The sequence below is a fragment of the Camelus ferus genome, chromosome 16 (genome assembly GCF_009834535.1).
Source record: "Camelus ferus isolate YT-003-E chromosome 16, BCGSAC_Cfer_1.0, whole genome shotgun sequence".
In the NCBI taxonomy this organism is placed as follows: Eukaryota; Metazoa; Chordata; class Mammalia; order Artiodactyla; family Camelidae; genus Camelus; species Camelus ferus.
In genome coordinates this window covers 21,184,919-21,207,692 of record NC_045711.1, presented here as the reverse complement: position 1 = coordinate 21,207,692, position 22,774 = coordinate 21,184,919, and the positions used below count along the sequence as shown (strand labels likewise).

The 22,774-nt window shown below is 59.7% G+C and overlaps 1 protein-coding gene across 10 annotated transcripts in view; it reads left to right on the top strand.

The window, feature by feature from the left end:
- Positions 1 to 22,774, top strand: part of RPTOR (regulatory associated protein of MTOR complex 1) — a 241,590-nt gene that overhangs the window by 207,718 nt on the left and 11,098 nt on the right. For all 10 annotated transcript variants that reach the window (XM_032456628.1, XM_032456625.1, XM_032456621.1 and 7 more), the window contains 7 exons: positions 3,835 to 3,938; positions 4,439 to 4,622; positions 5,547 to 5,657; positions 15,549 to 15,654; positions 17,981 to 18,095; positions 19,289 to 19,413; positions 20,483 to 20,587. In XM_032456628.1, coding sequence (XP_032312519.1) covers positions 3,835 to 3,938; positions 4,439 to 4,622; positions 5,547 to 5,657; positions 15,549 to 15,654; positions 17,981 to 18,095; positions 19,289 to 19,413; positions 20,483 to 20,587 — 850 coding nt within the window. The remainder of the gene's footprint in view (positions 1 to 3,834; positions 3,939 to 4,438; positions 4,623 to 5,546; positions 5,658 to 15,548; positions 15,655 to 17,980; positions 18,096 to 19,288; positions 19,414 to 20,482; positions 20,588 to 22,774) is intronic.

Here is a 22,774-nt window from a genome sequence, read left to right as displayed (position 1 = left end):
GGTTCCTCCCTTGGTGGCCGCTTGCCTGAGGGCACAGGGCCCCTGGGAAGGCTGGCTCCTGCCTCGTGTGTGTGTGTGTGTGTGTGTGTGTGTGTGTGTGTGTGTGTGTGTGTGTGTGTGTGTCTGTAATCTAGCGCCTGGCCTTGAAGTCTCACAGCTGTAAGCTCATCAGAGCACACCTGCCCGCAGAGAGCTGTTCGTCTTAGGAGTCCCTCAGGCCCGCGAGGCAGGGACACCTCGTCAAGGGCCATGTGTGAAGCGTGCAGCTGTGAGCCAGGGCACCCCACCTCAGGGCAATCAAACACCCTTTGTCTAGTCTCCCGTCGCCCCCCCAGCTCTACCAGCAGATCACAGCGACCCGGGACACAGCCTCGTGCCTTTAGCACAGCGTTCTCCGCCCAAGCCCTAGGAGCACTCGGCAAAGTGGCACGTGGCCTCCTGCCCGCAGCGCAGACCTCAGGTGACACACCCCGTGCGCGCGCGGCTGGCCCGCCCACAGGCACGCCCGCACTGAGGGTGGAGAGCAGAGCGGGCCGCCTGGAGTCCGTGCCCTGGGAGAGCTGGCAGGGGCACAGCACAGGCTGCGTGCGTGCATGCGTGCTTTAAGAGTAAACATTGCTACTGAAGAATCTAGCAGTGTGAACGCTAAGGAAATCCTTTCTTGTCCCCAATTTAGTTTCAGAACACGTCTTTCTTCTCTGGTAACCAAAGAGGGGCTGCATTTCAATTCGCAGGGAGCAGGCCTATTTTAGATATTTGAGTCTGAAGCCAAGGTTTTATTCATCAAAGTCACGACGGCCTGGTTGCTCTGAGACGCCCCAGAGAGTTCTGCATCCAGACGCAGGCGCCGCTGCCAGCCACCTATGCAGGAATCCACACAGCTCGAGCTTTAGCCCAGCTCCCGCGGGCTTGGGGTTTGGGTTTTGCTTGTAGCTTTTATTGTGGAAAATTTCGAACCACGTAGAGCTGAAGAGCAGAGGCTAGTGCCCCGGGACCGGGGCCAGCCCCACAGCGCCCCCTCGGGCCGCTCCTGCCGCCCGGGGCTCGGGGGCACTGGGAGCGACGCTTCCGCTGCGGCTGTTCAGACGTCAGGGGCACGTGTCGTAATAATCACTACTTTTAATATTTACAAGAAGGTTCATGTTAAAAAGTGTGCCGTGACCATCAGGAGCCGCGTCTGCTGCCGGGCGCGTGCAGCCCACGTGTTGGAAATCAGAGGTTAACACTTAATTACAGGCAGAGCCAGCGGCCTGAGTCACTAGTAAATGAAACAGAGGTTGAGATACCCAGGAAAGCACACTCCAAAGTACCGCCAGAGCCTGAGAGCGCAGCCTTGCCGACCCGCCGCAGGCGCACGTTGTTTACGTGGGACGTGCAGCTCACGGAGGACCTCCTCTTAGGTCAGCAGAGCCTCCTGCTGCTACAGGTGTCCGCACTCAGGCCAGGCGGCCCGTGCGGCCTGCCTCGTGCTCAGCCCAGAGCCGACTGTGGACAGTCTCTTGGGAGCCCCTCACACGTGGATCCAGACCCTCAGTGTGCGGTTAACAGGCACACTCTTGAAACAAACACTCCAGCCCCCGAGAGCCGCCCGAAGCCCCCATCGGCTTCCGCGACCCCAACTGTTCTGAGATGCAGTTGGGAAATGCCCCGCCCTGTGGCCCACGTTCCCGTGGGATGTTTTCCCTGCCGTGGATTGGGCTTTCCCGTGTCCACGTGAGGCAGCATGGTCGAGCGGACGAGCTCAGAGTGAAGAAGGCACTCGGGGGGCTGGAGACCCCCCCCATGAACTGTGTGGGGTAGGGAGCAGAGGCAGGGCTGGGGTGTGCGCGTGTGTGTGAGTGTGCATGTGTGTGCATGCCCGTGTGCCCGTGTCCCTGCAAATCGGGCTGAGAGGATACAGCTGCCCCAAGGGTCTGCCTTCTAACCGGATGCTTGCTGCCCTCTGAAAGGTGAGGGCGACCCCCCTCTGTTTCTCTCTTCTGTCCTTGAGCCTTGTCAGGAAGGGACGTCTCAGTGTATCTGCTGGTCCAGGGCGTCCAGGGCAGCGTCAGGGAGGTGACGGGGAGTCGCCGCACGAGAAGGACGGGTGGGTGGCCAACAGGGCTCACGCGGGGCCCTGGGGTCCTGCAGACCTGCTCTGCATCATCCTCAGCTTGCAGCCCCAACCCCGGCATCCAGCACCAGCCACTGCCATTTCTCTGTCCCCCTTTCCTGGCCACGTGCTCTGCTCTCTGTAAAACGGCAGCTGGGAGCAGTGCAGAAAGGGCCTCCCCGGGGGTGCCTCCCTCTGGCCCCGGCTCCCAGGGCCTCTGTCCATGGCTTCCGCCGACGGGCAGTCCGCAGGCACCTCCGGCTCCCGCACAGAACACATGGTCACCATGGAGGCGATGTTTGGTGCACAAACAGGAAATGTGAGGCAAAACAGCTTCATCCAAGCCTGCGACCCCAGGATGCATCACCAGTCGTGGGGTCTCCCCGGCTGATGGGTGCCCAGCCCTCAGGGTCTCCAGAAGGAACTCAGAACGAGGTGTGCGTGGAGCCGCCGCTGGCGTGAACTGCGCCGGAGCGGGGCCCTCGCTCGCCCTCTGGGCCACGTGAGACCAGGCGGGGCCGGGAGGGGGGCAGTCACTCACCTGCGCCCACTCCTTCCCTTTGGGGTCTCGGGGGAAGTCGGGCTCCAGCTCAGGCAGCAGCGGACCCCCTGAGCTCAGGGAGCGTTTGAAAGGTGATGACTCTGCTGAATCTTCAATTCAGCCCCAAAGTGTTCCGCCTTCCCCCATCACCTCCCACTGATTTTCCGGAAACTTTGAAGAGACACGTTAAGTTCAGAGTTTCTCAGCTGTGATTTCTCTTCTCCTTTTAGACTCCGCACGGGACCACTTGGCCTTCAGGCTTTGTGGGGGTGTCCGTGTGTGCAGAGCTGGCCAAATAATTAAATACCCAGCAAGGCAAGCAAACAGTACGGCTTTTATAATGCAAAAGATAAGAGCCATTTTTCAAAGGCTGATTATAATTCAGCTCTTGCTGCTTTTATTTCAAAGTGAAGGATTGTCTGGGAGGCAGCGATGACACACTGGTCGCTCCGTTTTCTGTATTTTCTGTCTGTTGCTGAATGTCGATACGGTGCCCTGACTGCTGCTGAGTGGAAGGGTCCAGAACACTCGGTCCTCTGGGAGCAGCCAGTCCCAGGCTCCCCTGGAGCTCACCCCACAGAGGTCGAGGCTCCTTTTGTTTCTTGTTTCCTCCTCCCTGTTTTGAAAAAGCCACTCCCCTCCTGCAGGCCTGCTCAGGCCGGTGCAGACCCCCTCCCAGGGTGAAGCGGCAGGCCCACCCCTGCTGTGGGAGGACGCGCCCACACCCGGATCTGGGCTTCATCCTGCAGGGGCTGCTCCGCGAGGAGCCCAGGCTGAGCTGGGCCGGGTTCCTCTGAGCACGAGGTCGGCTGTGCAGCGGGAGGTGAGGGGCTGAGGCTTCACCAGGAAGCTGCTCTCTCCTAGGGGGCGGGGAGGCCAGGGAGGGGGCCCTCCCAAAAGGGAGCACGGAGAGCCTCTTCCCTGACTCCTGGCCCCGACTCCTCGCGAGTCCCAGCCAGGTTTTACGACAGCATCTCGAGGGGGTCATCCCGGAGCCTCCCTAGACCCAGACAGGTTTCTTCCAGAAAAGCAAAAGAAGATCATTTTATCTGCAGGGTGACGTTCGGGGGAGAATCTCAGATGGGACCTTACGTTGCTGTGAGACTCTCTCTGCCAAGAGCAGCGCCAACCTGCACTAGTCCTGTGGCCTCCGAGCTGTCGCCGGCCACCGCCCACCTCACCTGTCCCTTTGCTCCTTCAGGCCACAGTGAACGCCCGGCCTCAGCGCATCCTCCCCACCTCCTCCCTCACGCAGTCGGCGCCCGCCAGCCCCACCAACAAGGGCGTCCACATCCACCAGGCGGGGTAAGTGGGGCAACTGTCCTGGGACCTGGGGGCCCCTCCCGCATCTTCTCATCTGAGCCCTTCCTCGAGTCCTCCCCCGCCTTCCTCTGCACAGTTGTAACAGCAGAGGTTAACAGAACCCGATTTCTGTTCAGAACTTGTCAGAGAGGGTCTGTGCCCCGCAGTGGGTGGCCGGGGTGGGGAACCCTCCTCTCACTGGTCTGTGTCCACACGGCCGAGCATGGGGTCCTGGGCAGCAGCAGAGCCCGGCAGACTAGCGGTCCCACTGCACCTGCCTTGCGCTGCCCCCGTTTTCGGGGAGGACGATGCTCAGAACCCGCAGGCAGGAGCTGCACGAGCAGCTGGGTTTGGAAGTCGAGCCGGGCAGCCGAGGGCATTCTGGGCCGATGACCCTGGGCCCACTTGTGGGACTGGGGGCGGGCGACCCCAGAAGTTGCTTAGGGTTTGGTTTCTGAGCACTGGCTCTGGGTAAAACCCATGTTCTTCTTCCCCAACGGTAGAGGGTCCCCGCCAACCTCCAGCACCAGCAGCTCCAGCCTGACCAACGACGTGGCCAAGCAGCCAGTCAGCCGAGACCTGCCTCCAGGCCGGCCGGGCGCTGCGGGCCCAGTGGGGGTGCAGTACACGCCCCACTCCCACCAGTTCCCCCGGACACGGAAGATGTTTGACAAGGGCCCAGACCAGGTACAGACGTGGCTGTAAACCCTGACTCTCGTGGGGTCAGGATGCGGGATGCCGTGAGCCGGCCACGGCCCTGGCGAATGTCGCAGGGCTTCCCTCCTGTGCCTGCGGCCCCAGGTCCAGGCTCACTCCCCTGGTGGCCGCAGCCTCTGGAACGAGAAGCTCCTCGGGCTGGCCTGCTCCTGCTCCTCGGTAAACAGCACTTGCCTCCGCTCGACGTGGCCGCTGCTCTGCGGGAGCAGTGATTCTGAGCAGGCTGTTTGCCGTTTCCATCAAGATTCAATTCCCCCACAGCCGGGGGGTGCGGTCACTGCCGCTGAGTGGAACCGACATTTCAGGAGGGTGGGGAGTGGCGTCCTTGCTGGGAGGGTTGTGAGGACACGTAACAGGGCGGCCACGCTCCCTGGGTGCTGGTCCACGCAGAGCAGCATGGTGGGGCAGGGGCGAGGTGAGGCCCCACCACTGGTCCCAGCGAGCAGCACCAGCTATTTTAGCTCTGAGCACCGAGGAGTCCCCGTCGACCTGCTCCTCGCTGCGTGCTGGCCCCAGAGCCACAGAGCAGGCAGCGTCCCTGCGCGCCCCACTCTCACCGGAACCTGTGGGACCGGCCCGGTCAGAGGTCAGCCCCGGTACCAGGCAGCAGGGGCCCACGGGGGTGGGCGACCTGGCGGCGATGGGGAGTGTGGGGACTTGCAGCCCAGGCCGTCTCAGCCAGCCCCTGGGCCTCGCAGCCCTGTGCTGATCATCGGGGCCCCTGGTCACCGGGACGCAGAAGTGAGGGGGCTCGGTGATGTCCTCAGAAGCCGGACCACTGGCCCTGTGCCTTGGGCTCCAGGGATGGACGGCCTTGAGCTCCCGGGGGTTCGGGGATGACGTGACTGACTGTTCCTGTCTTCTTCCCCTTCCTCCCTTCCTGACGCCACAAAGACCACCGACGACCCGGACGATGCGGCCGGACACAGAAGCTTCATCTCGGCCACGATGCAGACGGGGTTCTGTGACTGGAGCGCCCGGTACTTTGCCCAGCCCGTCATGAAGGTAGCCGTGCGTCCTCAGCTCTTGGGCGGTGGAGCCAGAACCCTGGCGAGTGTGTGCTCCCCGTGTCCCCACAAATGCCCATGGGCCTTCAGGGCCCCGGCCTCGGGCCTGGGCGCCTCGAGCCCTCTGCTCTGAGCTCAGGCTTGCGTCCCCACTGGTTTACTCTCTGTGCTCCCCGGGCCCCGCACCGTGACCCCCTCTAGCCTGGGTGCAGCCACATGGAGCCCTGTGCCAGCCAGCCTCCTGCTTTGTTACACATGGCTGTTGAAGGGAGTGCCAAGTCACGGTCACGATGGCTGATGTTAACAGTTAGACAAACAGCAAGAGAAAGAGACTCAATTTACCTTCCCATTTTGTCCCCCAAAAAAAATGATGGGGAAGAAGCCTGACTTTGCTGAGCTCGCCAGTGTGAGGTGCGTCCCTTTGGGTTGGCGAGCTCGTCCCAGGTGCCCAGGCCTGCTTGGGCTGCTCACCGCGTGGGGGCTGTCAGACTCAGCTAGCCACGTTTTCGAAGGACCTGTCCACCGGGGCCAACCGAACGCGTCTGGCTGATTCCGGGACACCCCCTTCCAGGTCTGACGCGCCACCTTCGTGATGTGGCGTGACGTGTGTTCCATGGCTGCAGATTTGGGCCCCGCGTTCCGGGGACAGGGCCCCCGCCCCTCCACCCACAGAGGCTTCCCAGCTGAAAGCCGCAGCTTGTTTGTCCGTAGGTTTCAAGCTGCACATGCAGGTGATTTCCACGGAGAACTTGGACTTTGTTACAACTCTTCTCCTGCCTTCTGTTCCCCGCCAGAGATACTGATGTGTGTCGAGAAGAACACAAAACAGTCGTTCTAGTGCCCGAGGCAGGTCATAGTCCTTTGTTGAGCCCTGTTGCTGAGAAGGGAGAGGTCTCAGCAGCGAAAACAGTGCACTTAGACGTCCGACAGGAGGAGAATGGGTAAAAAGCGTGAAGTATGTGACACGGTACCCGTGGTGACGTTAAAAAATGAAGCTTTGAAGTTAACATAACAAGGAGATGCTCATGATAAAACTTTTTAGGGGGGAGGAGGTATGTCATTGGCCGAGTGTGTGCTTAGCATGCATGACGTCCTGGGTTCAATCCCCAGCACCTACATTTAAAAAAAAAAAATTTAAGGAAAAAAAGCAAGACGTAAGGTGGCCACAGAATGACCACAGTTGTGCTCATATCTGGGTGCGAGAGGGGCCGGGAAGCAGCAGACCCCGACGTGTCAGTGGTGGTGCTGAATTTGTGTCATTCTGACTCATTTCTGTCTTTTCTACATTTTCCACGCTTAGCACGAAGTATCTTTATAGTCAGAACAAAACGTATTAAAGAAATGATGCCAAGAGACAGTAGAGACCTGTTACGGGGTCCCCACCAGGCTGGGCCTGTCCCTGCTGACCAGTCCACCTGTAGACGGGACATTGCAAGCTGCTCTGGCTGAGAGGAGGGATGGGCAGACACTGGACTGTGTCCCCAGAGATGTGCATCCCTGGTGCTGGGGGCGAGTCTCCCTTCAGATCTGTGGTTCACACCGTCTCCTTCAGGGTTAGGTCAGTCTAGTAACAGAAGTTCTGTTTCCGGGACATCGTCTCCTGTGTAAGGAAGTGAGGTCACACGGCTTGGACTCTCGGTGGTCTGGTCCGTCCTCGTTCGGAGGCAACAGTGGCTGTAACTCACAGTCACTGCTGGCATAGTGATGAGCTGCTGTTCTGGAAGTCTCTGGATATGCCTGTTCTCCGTCATGTCCCGTGACTTCTGTTCAGATGTGGCAGCAGATCTCCTGCCTTTGTGTTCCTTCGTGTGTGCGCCTGGACATGTGTCTGCGAATTCCCGCTGGGGCGGGCCCGCCAGGTGCTGGCCGGGAAGAGACAGAGGCTGTCAGCCCAGGGGTCTGTCCTGGTGCGTCGTGCTGGCTCCCAATGTGAGGGCAGCACAGTGAGATGGGGTGAGGGGGGTCCCCGCAGGATTAACTCGCTGTTCAGCGCTGAGCCCGCAGGAGGAGCCAGCAAACAGTGCTGAGGGAGGAGACGGTGTTTCCGCCGACCTGGCCACGTTTGCAGAAACAGACTCTCGTGGGTATAGCTTGAAATGAGATTCTAGGTGTTGTGACTGAAAATGAAGTTCTGTTATGGTCAGGCTCTAAGTCCCCTTTTGTGCTGTGTTTTGTGTCTTGCTGTGTCTGTGCTGTGGTCAGCTGGGCCGTAATCCCTGCCCGCAGCTGAAGTGCCAGGCGCTTCGGGCCCGCGTGACTGTTCTTTTACGTTAATTAGAGGCGTCATCCAAGCTTTGGGAGAGGACGCGTTTTATCTCATTGCTAGCTTTTAAAAGAAATTCTTCCTGCTTTTTTCAGGTGGTATTCACGAGGGCGTACTTTTATTAATTTAATTAATCAGCTAATGACATGTGTGTGCAATGAAAGGCATTAGGAACTTGTTTATTGGGCTGCTTCTTGTGCCAGCTAAAAATGGCTCGAGGCTAGGAAGGTCCCAGAAAGGAGAGAAGAACCTCAGACTCTAAAAACTTCAGAGGTGAGCGTTTACCAGGTAATACTTACTAGGTTACAAAATTATGCGCAATATGATAGTCACGGGCAGCTAATGGTCAGTAGGATTGAATACCCCGAACGTGACTGTAATGACAGTTTTTGCCATCTATCAGCTCACAGTCAGATTTCCCAGAGGTCTGCGTGACCGAAAAGAACTACTGTTGCTGCGAAGTGTGTTACAGCTCAGTGTTACAGCAACCTGGATCCGGGCGAGAGACCAAGCAGCACTCAGACGGTTGGAGAGCTCAGGTTTATTACACCAGCGGGCCCAGAGGAGTTAACACTCCAAGCTCTGGGCCCCGTCTGTAGGTTTACACAGGCTTTTATAGGCTGCCAGTCTATACTTTGCAACATCATATGCAAATATGTTGTTTTGACTAGTTAGGAATAAGCTTTGTAGAAATGGACCAGTCGGGAGTGAGCTCTATGCAAACGAGGTGCTACAAATGGACCAATCAGGAGTTAGCTCAGGGAACCAATAGAATCTTAGGGGTAAGTTCCACTTTCTTAGCAGCAAGCCATTTCAGAGGCAAAAAGCAAGATGATGGCCGTTGGACCAGGGAACCGGATGGTGCTGGCAGGAGAGTAGTGGCCCTGCCTGGGGGTCCTGCCGGTCTTTTTCGTGGGGCTTCCTGCTTCACTACCTTCTGGACTTGGTTCTCCTTTGAAAGATGAAACCACCCCTCTGTCTTCCCTGAGTTGGTTTACAGAGCTCACATCTGCTTAAGAAAGAACATTAAAAATGGTCTGTTACGTGCTTACAGGAAAAAAAAGATACACTGAAATTTGTTCTGATTACAAAAATATTACAATTTCTTTTCACTCGAAGGTTGGCAAATTTCAAAGATTGATTTTGCCCAGAGGATGGGTTACCAGGGTGTGGGGAAATGGGAACTCTCAGATACTATTGGTGGGTGGCAGAATACGAGCTTGGTGTGGGGCCTTTCTGTGGCAGCTATCAACACTGTGAATGGGTAAGCCCAGGGGGAGGGTATAGCTCGTGGGCATAGCTCGTGGTAGCGCACCAGCTCAGCGTTCGTGGGGTCCCGGGTTCAGTCCCCAGGACCTCCATTAAAAAAATAAATAAATAAATAAACCTAACTACCCCCCCAAAATATGAATTAAAATTAAAATTTAAAAAAAATTTTTTTTAATGGGTAAGCCCAGAAACCAACAACCGCGCTCTGAGAAGCAGATCCTGCAACCACTGCGGTGCGTCTATGTGTGGTAACGGCCATCTAGAGATGCTCATTACAGGGTTACTTGTAATAGCAGAAAGTTGAGAACGAGAGAATATTGATTAGGAAACTGTATTAGAAATGATGGGTCTGTGCATGAATCTTGGCGATGTTCTCCTAGGGCCGTCTACCCCAGCAATAGAAATAAAGCGAAAATAAGCAAATGGGACCTAATTACACTTAATAAGCTTTTGCACAGCAAAGGAAACTGTAACAAAACAAAAGGACAAGCCACGGAATGGGAGGAAAGGTTTGCAAGCAGTGCAACAGACAAGGGCTTGATCTCCAGCATATATAAACAGCTCATACAACTTATTAACAAAAAAAAAACAGGCAACCCAATCCGAAAATGGGCAGAAGACCTAAGCAAGCAATTCTCCAGTGAAGACATATAAATGGCCAATAGGCATGTGAAAAAATGCTCAGTATTGCTAATCATCAGAGATATGCAGATCAAAACTACAATGAGGTATCACCTCACACCAGCCAGAATGGCCGTCATTCAGAAGTCCACAAACGATAAATGCTGGAGAGGCTGTGGAGAACAGGGAGCCCTCCTACACTGCTGGTGGGAATGCAGTTTGGTGCAGACACTGTGGAAAACAGTGTGGAGATTCCTCAAAAGACTAGGAATAGACTTGCCCTATGACCCAGGAATCCCGCTCCTGGGTGCATATCTGGAGAAAACTAATTCCAGAAGACACCCGCACCCCCGTGCTCACAGCAGCGCTACTGACAACAGCCAGGACATGGGAGCACATAAGTGTCCATCCACACGTGACTGGACAAAGAAGATGCAGTGTACTTATACAACAGAATACCACTCAGCCACAAAAAAGCAATAAAACAGTGCCATTTACGGCAACATGGGTGGACCTGGAGATGGTCATCCTTAGTGAAGTAAGCCAGAAAGAGAAAGAAAAGTACCGTATGAGATCGCTCGTATGTGGAATCTTTTAAAAAGACACAAATGAACTTATTTACAAAACAGAAACAGACTCACAGATGTAGACAACAAACTTCTGGTTACCAGGGGGTGAAAGGGGTGGGAAGGGGTGAATTGGGAGTTTGAGATTTGCAGATACTAACTACTGTATGTAAAATAGATAAACAAGTTTCTACCGTACAGCACAGGGAACTGTATTCAAAATCTTGTAGGAACCTATAATGAAAAAGAACATGAAAAGGAATGTATGTGTGTTCCTGTGTGACTGACACATGATGCTGTGCACCTGAAATTGACACAACATTGCAAACTGACTATACTTCAATTAAAAAAAGAAAAAAAAGAAGATGGTTCTGTGCAGCAGACAGAGCCATTCAAGTCAGTGACTCCGTCTGCGTGAGGACTTGGTTGGATGTCTTGACTCAGTAGGTCAAATAATCCAGTGTCCAAAACACATGCTCAGATGCTGTGGTTCGGTAAATTCCTGCCAGCGTCAGAGGAAGCCTGGAGGAAGCCCACTGCCTCCGGCAGCTGCTTCTAGAAGGCAGGACTTAAATCCGGGAAAGGGGCTGTCCTTTGTGCGTTCCGTACTACAGCTGGTTTGAAAACCAGTCGAAGACACTGCAGGAATAAACGTCTGCAAGCGTTTTGTGAACGTGGACCCCAAATCCTCGGCGTAACGTTAATATTAACAAGTCAAATGCAGCAGCACGTGAAGCGGGGACCCGCTCGTAACCACGTGCGTCCTACCCCAGGGACGCAGAGTGGATTGAATGCCTTTAATCATGTAATTGAATGTGTCATTTCTGTATCATATAAAGAAAAACCGTGTGATCATCTCAGTAGCTGCATGATCACATGATCATCTCAGTAGCCACATGGAAAGGACTTGATGGAATGCAACATTCAGAGTAAAAACTCTCAGCAAAGTAGGGACAGAAGGAATCTCCTTCACCCTCATACAGGCCCCTACAAAACCCTGCAGTTAACATTTCTTCACGGGTAAAAGACTGAGTGTTTTTTCTCTAAAATCAGGTGTAAGGCAAGGATGTCTGACCTCACCGTTCCCATTCAGCATCCACGGTGGGGAGGGGCGGGGTTGGCGAGGGCAAGGCAAGGGGGGTGTGCACGGATGGAGGGGGTGGGCAAGCCTGGCCCTGCTCACGGACGGCGTGACCGTGTGCGTGGGAAGTCCCAAGCAATCTGCAAAATGCTGCTGGAATGAGTAAATGTAGTAAGATCGCAGGGTACAGGGTCGTTGTGCAAAAATCTGTTTATTTTTATATGGACAATTGGAAATTGAGATTAAACCGTTTACAACACCACCCCCCAAACATGAGAAACTAGCTATACATCTAAAAAAAAAAAAAAAGAAAAGATCCAAAGGGTGAAAAATACAGAACAGTGATGAAAGAACTCAGAGGGGACATAAATCAATGCAGACCGTGTTCCTGGGCTGAAAGGCTCAATAAACGTAAGACGTCAGTGCTCCCTGAAGTGATGCGAAGATCAGTGCAACCTCAGTCAAACCCCGACAGGCTGGCCTTCCTTCTTGGTCGACAAGCCTGTTCTAAAATGTATGGGGAAAAGCAAGTAAACTAAAATAACCGAAACGACTTTGAAGTAGAACAGATTCGGAGGCCCTTGCTGACGGGCTTCGGGGCGCACCGTGAAGTGAAAGCGGTCACGGCGTGGGTGGTGTGTGGACACACGTGGACGTGGGCAGACTGGCGTCCAGCAGCTGACCCACGTCCGTCCGTCCTGCTGGCTTCCCACGGGGGCGCGCGGACCGTTCAGTCCGGCGGAGAGAGGGTGGCCCACCTTGTGGGCAACTCACTGCCTAAAGGGGAAGCCTGGAGCCACGAAACGTCCGGAAGAACACCTTCCTGACCGTGGGTTAGGCGGTGATTTCTTTACTAAGACGCAGGGTGCAAACCACACAAGAAAAAATGACCAGTTGGACCGCGCTGAGAGTGACACCTGCTCTCGTCATGACTCAGTGAAGAACAGGAAAACACGAGCCGCAGACCAAGGGAAGACTGCGAAACGCACATCTGATAAAACCTTGTATCCTGTTTATGTAAAGAGCTCTCAAAATTCCATAACCAGGAAACAAACCGCCCAGTTAAAACCAGAGCAAGAGATCTGCAGACGCTTGGCCAGACAGACACACAGACGGCAGGGCAGCACGGGGAGAGACACGTGTGTCACGGCGGCTGTTCGCGAGGGAAGTCGAGTCGGCAAGTGAGGTGCGGCGCGTCGGTGAGAAGGGCTGGCGCTTTCAGGTCTGTTGGCGCCAGGTGCTTCCCGAGGGTGCACGCCGTGCTGGTGCAAAGGCAGGATGTTGCAGGCGCCCTGGAAACGCTCGGCTCTTTCTTGCAAAATTAAACACACGCTTACGCGGAGCGCAGCGGCCCTGCTGCCGGGTGTTCTCCCAGGAGAGAGGAAGGCTTGGGTGTGGAGGTTCACAGTGGCTCTGTTCTTAGTCTCCAGGCACCGGGAGCACCCCAGATACACTTCCCTCGGTGAGTGAACTGTGCTAGGGCCACGTGACGGAACACTGGCCACCAGAAAACAGTGTTTGAAATAAACTGACGCGTACACACCACGGATGAATTTCGAGCACGTTATGCTCAGGGGAAGAAGCCAGACTCAAGCTGTTCGGTCCAGTTCTGCAACATCCGGAAAAGGCAGGACCAAGCTGCAGGGACAGAAAATGGTTGGGGGGGTTGCCGGGCTGGGGCTGGGGGAGGGCCTGGCCTCAGAGGGCACGTAGCAGTTTGGGGGAGGGAGTGCCTGTTCCACACGTGGATTGTGGTGGTGGCCGCATGACTGTGGCACGCTCAGAACTGTGCCCCCAAGGCTGAAGTTGACAGCGTGTGGCCGCGTGTCAGTCACCCTGATACTTTGGGGAGGTGGGGTCGGTGATGACAACGCCTGTGTATGGGTGGCAGCACCTGCAGGGTCCCTCGTTTGCACTTCAGAGCGCTTTCCTCATGGGCCAGTGGCCTTCAGCGCGGTCACCCCCCAGAGGTGGTGCAGTTGGGCCAGGTCAGCCCGTGGAACAGCCTCCCTGCGCGGAGACAACCTCGTTGTTTGGGGGGGGGGTCATCTGCTGCAACAATGGGAGAGATGGTGAACGTGCCGCGGTGAGAGGCAGGTGCGGGAGCACCCGTCCCCTGAACCCCGGGAACCCAGGGGGCTTGGCGGCTGGGAGTCCAGCATCAAGCTGGCCAGCCTTTCCGGGAAGTGGGGGCAGTCGGGCTCGCCCCACTCTTGAGCGTCGTGTGTGTTCTGAGTTTCCCCTGTGCACTGGGACCTCCTTAACTGGGGGGGGTGTTGAGGGTCAAGGCCCAGCCCTGTGACCCGCAGTCTCACCGTCCAGGGACCTGCTTCACAGGGAAGTGCCCAGGTGGCTGCTTCTGGGGACCCCCTGGCCTTCCTCTGTCCCCGAGCCCCAGCTGCCCCAGAGACAGGCCCTGTCAGCCATGACCCGGCACCCGGTCCCTCCAGCTCTGCCTGGGGGCAGCAGGCGCATCTGGGTCTGGGCTTTGTTTACTCGGAAGCTTCTATTCCGCCCGCAGGCCAGGAGGCGGCCTCGGAGCGGGCAGTGGCGCGGCGCCAGGTGGGAAGCCATCTGCCCTCCTTCCTGACCGGCCCTTGCCCATCCTGGCGGCCGCTGCCTGCGGCTTTCCCCAGCCTCTTCTGTGTCCTCTCCTGGTCTCTCTCCCCTGTCAGCGGCCGCTCTCCACCTGCTTGTCCTCGTGGTGCTGGCGACTGTCCCTGGGACGATGGGCTGCGGTTCAGTTCAGCTCAGCTCAACTCTGCGAGTCCCTCCCTGGGCTCCTGGGAGCACCAGGCTCTGCCACCGGGACCCCGCACGGGGCAGGGGTGAGCCCGCTGTGCACGGGCTCAGTCTGCCTGGGACCCCGGCACGTGCGCCCGCCTGCTGCCTCCTTTGGGCTGCAAGCCGCAGCCCCCACGCCACCGGCCTCCTCCATCCCTCCCTCTTCCCACTGGGACCGCCTTCCAGACCCTTCCCCTGACTTGCTCCCACAGAAACAGGGGCTTTGTTCAGGTGTGGTCCGCGCTCCTGCACCAGCCTCGAGTCTCCTCACCTGGGGTTTCTTACTGCTGCTCCGCGTCACTGGTCGCTTGTCACTTCTTTTCTGACGAACTCCAGTTGTCACGCAGTGGAACAAGTGTTAGGAGGCAGCCTGCCCCGGGTGCCTTCCCGGGGCTACTTCGCCGCCGCTGAGGGCGCTGGCAGCTCAGGCTGCTCTGTCTCCTCAGCTCCACGTCGGGGCGTCCTCGCTGGTTTGTTGGGTGTGGTCTTGTGATTTTTAAGAGCACAGCGGTGAAATGCTGGGAAGCAGAGGCCTCCCTGCGCTCGGGGCCGCCTGCCCCCGGCCTCCGGGCCGCCCTGCTCCGGCCTCCGGGCCGCCTGCCCCCGGCCTCCGGGCCGCCCTGCCCCCGGCCTCCGGGCCGCCTGCCCCCGGCCTCCGGGCCGCCCTGCTCCGGCCTCCGGGCCGCCTGCCCCCGGCCTCCGGGCCGCCTGCCCCCGCCCTGCTCCGCTGTCGCTCCTCGTGAGCTTGCTCGTCTTCTGACTCGCTGCCTCGCTCCTTTTGGCGTCAGGCAGAGCAGCAGAGACGTCTCAGCACACCCCAGGGTTCTGATTTCGCAGTTAGGGTATGAAGGCGCAGATGTCGTGTCCGGCGCAGCAAGGCCCTTTGTGCCCCTCCTGCGGAAGACACGCGGCGCGTATCCCTAACCTCCCGCGAGGTCCGTCTGATTTGGAACAGCACCCCCGCCCCCGCCGCCCTGTTGGAGTGGTGCTGGCTCCGCTTCCGCGGTTGGGCCCTCGGGGCAGGAGTTTCCTAAATCAGCACCCCCCACCCCGTCACATTGCCAGCCAGCCCTCCCCTGGGTCCCAGGCCCAGCGGCCAGCAGGGGGCAGAGGGAAGAGCTGGGGGCCGTGAACACAGCCGCTTCAGGGGCACCGTGACTGCCCCCCGTTGCCGTGTGCTGCTCTGCACCTGCCCTGGGGCCCTGGGCATCCTGACCCAACTGGGGACCCGGAGTCTTCAACATGTCGGGGTGAGGAACCTTCTCACCTGAGAATAACCACTTTTAATTGTGCTTTGTTTTGAAGATCCCAGAAGAGCACGACCTGGAGAGCCAGACCCGCAAGGAACGGGAGTGGCGGTTCCTGCGGAACAGCCGCGTCAGGAAGCAGGCGCGGCAGCTCATCCAGAAGGGTGAGCGGCCCTCGGGCAGCGGAGGGGGAGCTGCTCCAGGGGCAGGGGTGCGGGGTTGGGGGGCTGGTCCGGGAAGGCTCCGTGGCCTTGCCTGGGGAGACTCCAGCTCTCCGGGATTGTTGCCAGGGAAGCTCCCGTCTGACTGACAGGCTTGGGACCAGCGTCCCTTCTGCCCCTTGTCAATTCCAGGGTGAAGGAACGAGCCCTCCCTCCGTGGGCCCTGGCAGTCCAGGCCTGCGCCCTCGCCCTGGGGATGGGAGACAATCACCCAGCCCTGGTGGTCCTCACTCAGCTGTATTTCAGCACGTTTGCACCAAGCCTTTTACTGAATTTGCCAAGAGGTGTCCAAAGTGCTCCCTGCCGTGTGCCCCCAGCTCCCCGTCCCCCCGGGGTTTAGTGGTGGTGAGCAGTGTGGACGCGTGGGTGCCCGGGGAGCCCCCTCATCTTAGCTGCAGGCCCCCACCAGGACCTGAAGCAGGGAGGGAGGGGGAGCGAGGGCCTCCACCCAGTGGTCAGGACAGGGACAGAGCACGGGCAGCTGGCCTGGGAGCCGACCCAGCCCCGCAGCCTGGTGTGTAGGGAGCAGGGCAGGCTCAGCTCCCCTGAGCCTTCGGCGCTGGGCTGGCTCTGGCGGGGCACCAGCCCTGCCGGGCCCTGTCCTCCCAGAAGCAGCGAGGTTTGGGCAGCACTTGGTTGGGAGCTCTCCCTGGGAAACGCCTCGGGTCACGTTCCGTTAACGCGGGGTCACTCCTGCTGAAGCTAATTTTGGTTGTTCACGACCCTCTGGGCCTCTGCGGAGGCGCTGCCACCGCTCAGGAACAGGCTTCAGTGTCCGCAGCTTCCCCGGGGGAGCAAGTGAGCCGCCCAGCTTGACAGGCGCTCCCTGACCTACAGCGTCAGGGGCTGCTTTCTGGAGGGTGGCGGTGCCTCAGGACCCCGGGCCTCCAGGCGGGGACAGCAGGACACGTGGGTTTCCCTGTCGCCGAGGCAGCCACACGCGGTCTGGCGTCTGGAGGCAAATGGACCTGCCAGTGAAGGCCAGGCTCTGGTCCGCGCTGAGCTGGGAGTGAAGGCAGAACCAGGCTTTCCAGACCAGAACATAAGAAATGGAGTGTATTCATAAACCGGGGCAGGGGTTCTCCTTTTTAGTCTTTGTGGAAAGAACAGACGTGCTTGTCAAAAACACACTAAGAGAAGCCACTGAGTCACAAGCAGTGCTGGCAGGGGGCGTGCAGACGGCAGAGACCCGCCTCGGAGCCTGGCCTCCCGGGGTTGTGGTTTTGTCTGCGGCCAGCTGCGAGCTGGGGCTTGTGAACGCTGAAGCCTGCGGGCAAGTCAGCAGGGCCTCGGCAGCGCTAACGCCCCTCCTCTCTCAGTGACTCCCTCAGCCGTCCCCCCATGACACCCGTGAGCCCGCCGCCAAGCACCAGCCTGTGCGTGTGTGCAGAGCGCCCACAGTGCCCACTCCTCTCACGGTCGAATCGGCCCCATGCTGGCTCCCTCCAGGGGAACCCGTGGCTGAGGGAGAAGGCAGCTCTGGGCAGCGGTTAAGCCCTCTGGGGCCCGTCCTAATAAGCAGGTGGTTTCAGCGTCGGCTGGTTTAGCAAAAGGAGGCAGCCAAGGACTGAAACCGTGGGCGACAGCAGCTCACCCGGCCGGTGCCAGGATCACGCGGCGTGGCTGTCACGGCTACTCTCCTGTGCACCACCTGAGACCTGCGTCCAGCGGCCGAGGAAGGGGTGACGCCGGGGCCTGAGGGTCATGGGCTGCCCGCCCTCCGCAACAGGGCAGGGCCGAGGGGCCCGGCCCTGGCTGCTCTGATGAGCCATGTGGTCCTCCAGACGTTGTCTGAGTCCATCTGATGCTCGGACCGTTTTTAGCCTCTTTATGTTCCTCTGAACCCCCTTCAGAGCCGCGAGGGCCTGTTTCCGAGGCCCTGTTTCGGGGCTGGTGAAAAATTCCCTGTCCTCCTCTCTGAGATTCCTGACCGTCTGTCCTTCAGTCGCATCGTTTCAAGGTCACTGTCTTTCCGGACTGGAGCCCCCCAGGCAGTGGCTGGACTCAGGCAGTGCTGGCCAGACCGAGGCTTCCACCTTGGGTCTGAGTTACCAGACGCAGCCTCACTGAGCTTTGCTCAAGGCCTTCGGTGCACTCTTCATAAACCCTAACCAGATGGCACTGGTCTGAGTGCGACTGGCGCAGTGGCCCCTGCTCCCCTCTGCACCCCTCCAGGTCCCCGGACATGAGGGTTGGTGGCGGCCTTGGTAATACATGTCTTCAGCATTCACTGCGAGCTGAGACCCACCGTCCTGTTTTCCCTCGGCAGGTATCACCAGACTGGACGACCAGATATTCCTGAACAGGAACCCTGGCGTCCCCTCCGTGGTCAAGTTTCACCCCTTCACGCCGTGCGTGGCCGTGGCCGACAAAGACAGCATCTGGTATGGGGGTGCCTGTGGGCTGACAAGCAGGTGCCCCCCCCCACGCCCTCCTGGCCTGGAAGCTGCTAATCCCGCGCCTTTGGGCTGTTTTGGGAGAAGGGGCTCGAGAACTCGCGGAGAAACATCCCTCCTGCTGGCGTTGCCCACGCCACCTCCCCTGCCCCGGGCCTGCACTTGGCCCCCTTACCCGCGCTCCAGGGTTCTGACCACCGTGACACGCGGGCCGTGACGTGTGCTTCTGGCACTTAGACAAGCTGTGCCTGGTGCACGGGGGCATCAGGACTCACAGTGGGGGCCTGTAGAGGGTGCGCTCATGGGTGGGTGCAGCAAGTGTGCGATGGAGCCTTAGCAGCGAGACCACGTTCAGCCACGGCGAGGGCGGCCCTGACGCCGTGGAGAAAGTGCTCGCTTGGTGGGGGGGACCACAGGGCAGCTCCCATCACGGCCTGTGAAGCGCAGGGTCCCCCCTGTGGCCGATTCCTCTGCTTTCCTGGCGGTAAACTTACGTTGAGAGGAACTTACCGTCTTCGCTGTTCTCGAGCGTGTGGGCGTTAAGCACGCTCGGCTTGCTCTGCGGCCGTCGCCGCCGTCGTCCCTCATCTTTCCCCCCGCCCGGCCCCGGCAGCCACCCCCCACCCCGTCCCTGTCGTCCTCCTCTCGCTCTCTGTGTGCTTGTCTGTCCATGCGCCTCACGGAGGTGGAGTCACACGGGATTCGTCCTTCTGTGTCTGGCTTGTTCCACTGAGCAGTGTCCTCAAGGTTCACCCTGTGGTAGCGGGTGTCAGAACGTCCTTCCCTCCTGGGACGGGACAGGTTCTGTGTGGACGGACCACAGTCTGTTTGGTCCTTCATCGGACGCCAGGCGCTGGGTCGCCTCCGCCTTGTGAATGCTGCGAATGGCGCCGTTGCGACCTGGGCATGCGCACCCGTCAGGCACGCGCACCTGCAGGCGCGCCCGCGGGGCCCGGGAGCACGTGGAGCCTCTGTGCCCTGCCGTCTGGGGGCCCCGCCCCCGCTTCCCACCGCGGCCATGCCACGTTGCGTTGCCGCCAGTGCCGCTCGGCTTCTGGGCAGCGCTCGTGCCTCCCTGTGTTCTCGATGGTGGCCGACCTGGTGGGGGCGGTGGTCTCTTCTTGCAGGTTTTGTTTGCATCTCCCTGATCACCCGCCTTTTTCCTCTCTTACTCCCTGAAGCTTTTGGGACTGGGAGAAAGGGGAGAAGCTGGATTATTTCCACAACGGGAACCCTCGGTACACGCGGGTCACCGCCATGGAGTATCTGAATGGCCAGGACTGCTCTCTCCTGCTCACGGCCACGGGTGAGTGGGGTTTGCCTGGTGGGGACCCAAACCCCGATGCGGAGGTGAAGGAGAGCAGATTCGAGACCCCAGCGTGAGCTCACACGGAGGGTCCTGCGACCCCAACCATTTCTTCTGGCAGAGGGTACTGACTGCTTCCAGGTGAAGGCCCCCACCGCTGTCACTGAGGAGTTAAGAGGGGAAGGGCTTCACCCACAGGTGACAGGGGAAGCAGAGTGTTGGGCAGTGTCTCGAGGACCGTATCCTCACCTGGCGCTCCCCTGCCCAGGAGAGGCCCCCTTGGTCTCCGTCCTTCTAGCCTCCAGGACACCCACGGAGGCCGGCAAGTGGGTCTCGGGATACTGAGGGCGAGCAGGGCAGGCCCAGCGGGACTCGTGCCAGGGCTCGCAGCCCATCACATGGCCAAGGGGAACCAGGGAGCCGGGCGTCTAGGCTCCCTGCCCTGTGACCCCATCCTGGCCCGGCCTGTCGGACCCGGCCGGGCCTGGGCCTCGGAGCCGTGGAGATAGTCGAGCTGTCTGCACTGACAGCCTTCCTTTCTCTTCTTTGAAGTGCACCTGGGCCCCCCGCGTGGGGCACACCTGTGGGGAGAGGTCCTGCTGGCAGCCCCCCGCTGCTGCGGGCTCAGGCGGTGGGGGTGCGGGCAGGCAGCGTGGCCAGTGAGGGTCTGAGCGCGGGTCACACTTAGCCTCTCTGTGAGCCCGCGGAGGCAGAGAGAGCGGGTCCTGGCTCAGGGACAGCACGGGGAGCCGAGGGCCCTTCAGGTGCGGGATCCCGGGGAGAGGCAGGGCCAGGCTTGAGTTCTCAACTGGAGCTTCGCTTCGCAGGGGTGGGGGCGACGGGCAGCCGGGTGGAGGTCGGGACTCAGTCGTCCACCATTTCCTGAGTCGTGAGGGGCACAGACAGGAGGCCGGAGAGAGAGGCCCTGTACCGTCCCCCGGGGGGAGACTGGCTCGGTGGGTGGAGGCCCAGCCCTGAGGCCCTCGCTCTGCCCTGCGGCTCCCCACAAGGTCCCGGCCCACACCCCAGAGCACAGGCTTGCGTTTTAACCTCCTCTTCTCTTCCCAAGATGACGGCGCCATCAGGGTCTGGAAGAACTTCGCCGATTTGGAAAAGAATCCGGAAATGGTGACGGCCTGGCAGGGGCTCTCCGACATGCTGCCCACTACCCGAGGTGGGTGCTCTCCGACCTGGGGGTCCCGCAGGCGCCCTGTCCACCCAGACTCCTCGGGTCACCACCCACCAGCTTCCTGCTCGGGGGACGGCCCCTGGCAGGCGAAGGTCCCGCCGCGCTCTGACCAGCCCACCACCCGTATCCCCGGCTTCCGCCATGGGGCCTGGCTGTGTTCTGTGTTCTCTGCGCCCATTAGCTTGCTTGGTGCTGAGTGCACGGGGCTCCCGTGTGCCTGGTCCCTGAGAGAGGACGTGTGCGCAGCCCCTTGGTGGGCATGGCCGCCCCTCGGCCACGGTGAGAGCACCGTCCCCCGCTGTCCCCGCGCGCTCAGCCTTGCGCTCAGCCCTTGCACGGCGTTTACTTACGCAGCTGCCAGGCTGTGTACCCTGGGTCCAGTGTGGATGCAGGGCCCTCACAAAGTGGAAGCAGGAGCAGCTCATGGTCGGCCCTGCAGCTAGGGTTCTGTGTGTCCCCATGTAGCCCCGCGTGGCCCTGCGACTGGGGTTCTATGTGGCCCCGGGTGGCCCCCGAGTGGCCCTGAGTGGCCCTGCGGCTGGGGTTCTGCGTGGCCCTGTGGCTGGGGTTATGCGTGGCCCCTAGGTGGCACTGAGTGGCCCTGCGGCTGGGGTTCTGCGTGGCCCTGTGGCTGGGGTTCTGTGTGGCCCCGCGTGGCACTGACTGGCCCTGCGTCTGGGGTTCTGCGTGGCCCCGCGTGGCACTGATTGACCCTGCGGCTGGGGTTCTGCTTGGCCCCGCATGGCCGGGCTCTTCGCAGCAGATGCCACGGGGCCACTTCTCTGCCTCCACCCAAGCACCTGTCCTGGGGAGATGCTGACTCTCGGGCATGGCTGCTGCAGAGCAGACACTTCTTTATTTGTTAATTTTTCGAGTCAGCCATGTTTTTACATTTCCTTCAGACAAAACAGCCATTTCTTGTTGCCAGATCTCTGGGCCGGTCCTGTGCCAACGTGGTGACAGTGCCATTGCAGGGTCCCTCGTCTCTCTCCTGCTTTTTCCCATCTTCAAGCCAAAGCCTGTCCCCTGCCCAGCAGCCCCACCTCCCACTCGCTCAGCCCAACCCCAGCCTGGAGCTGGCGGGTCTGCAGGGGGCCGGGCTCCAGACCGAGCAGGTGTCTGATGGCCTCACCGGGTTCCCGGGTGTTCACGCTCACAGGTGTCACTGCGGGACCCTCTGGCCGAGTCAAATCATAGTTTTCAGTCCTTAGTTTCCTGCAGCCGTCCCAGCAGGTGGCATGCCCCAGGCTCCAGCCATTCCACCAGCCCCTCGACGCAGACCTCAGTGCAGGAGGGCAGGGCCAGGCTGTTGCAGAGCAGGTCAGGGCTCCTGGCTGGGCTGGAGGACGGGACGGCTCGGGAGACCTGCTGTGGTCTGGCTTCTTCCTCCGCAGCTGCCCACCTGCCACCCCAGGAGAGGTGTGTGTGGTTTCTTGCCCACAAAGCCACTTGCCTTTCCCCCAGTGCGCGTGTGGGGCTGCCCATCGGGGGCAAAGCCGCTTGCCTTTCCTCCAGTGCACATGTTGGGGCGCCCGTCGGGGGATGGCGTGCCGGGGGTTGCCTAGCTGGGAGGGAAGGAGGCTGAGGTGAGTGAACTGACCCTCGCACTGTCTCGGGGTGCCCCAACACTTGTCTCCAGCTCGTGAGCGGACGTCACCTGTGCGTGGAGAGCCACCCCAGCCCAGGTGTGCACTGCATCCCTAACGTGAGAGTGGGTTCCACCAGTGTTTCCTACCAGCTCCTGCTGGACCCTCTGCCTTTCCCAGGTTTTCAGAAATCTCCCCAGGAGAGGCATGGTTGGTGAGGGGCCAGGAAGCTGGTGGGGGTCTCACCTCCAGGTCTTCATCAGCAAGTGGGGGGAGAGGGCTTTGGGCAGGTTCATTTGGTCCACCCCCTGCCTTCCAATCAGGCAGCAGTGGGCGTAGCAAAAAGGAAAGTGTTATTTCCTTGTTCTTTTGGGGGCAGGGAACGGGTGGAAAGGACCCAGAGCCTGGGAGGTCGAGACAGGAAGGGCTTGTGTCTGCAGGGCCAGGAGGGGCGCCTGAGAACCCGCAGCCCAGCAGCCTGGCTGGGCAGCTCTCAGCCCCACACCCTCCAGCCCCCGCAGCCCCCCTCTGCGGTGAGGGGCCCACAGCCCTGTCAGGGCCCGAGAGGCCCCCTTGTTTTAATTTA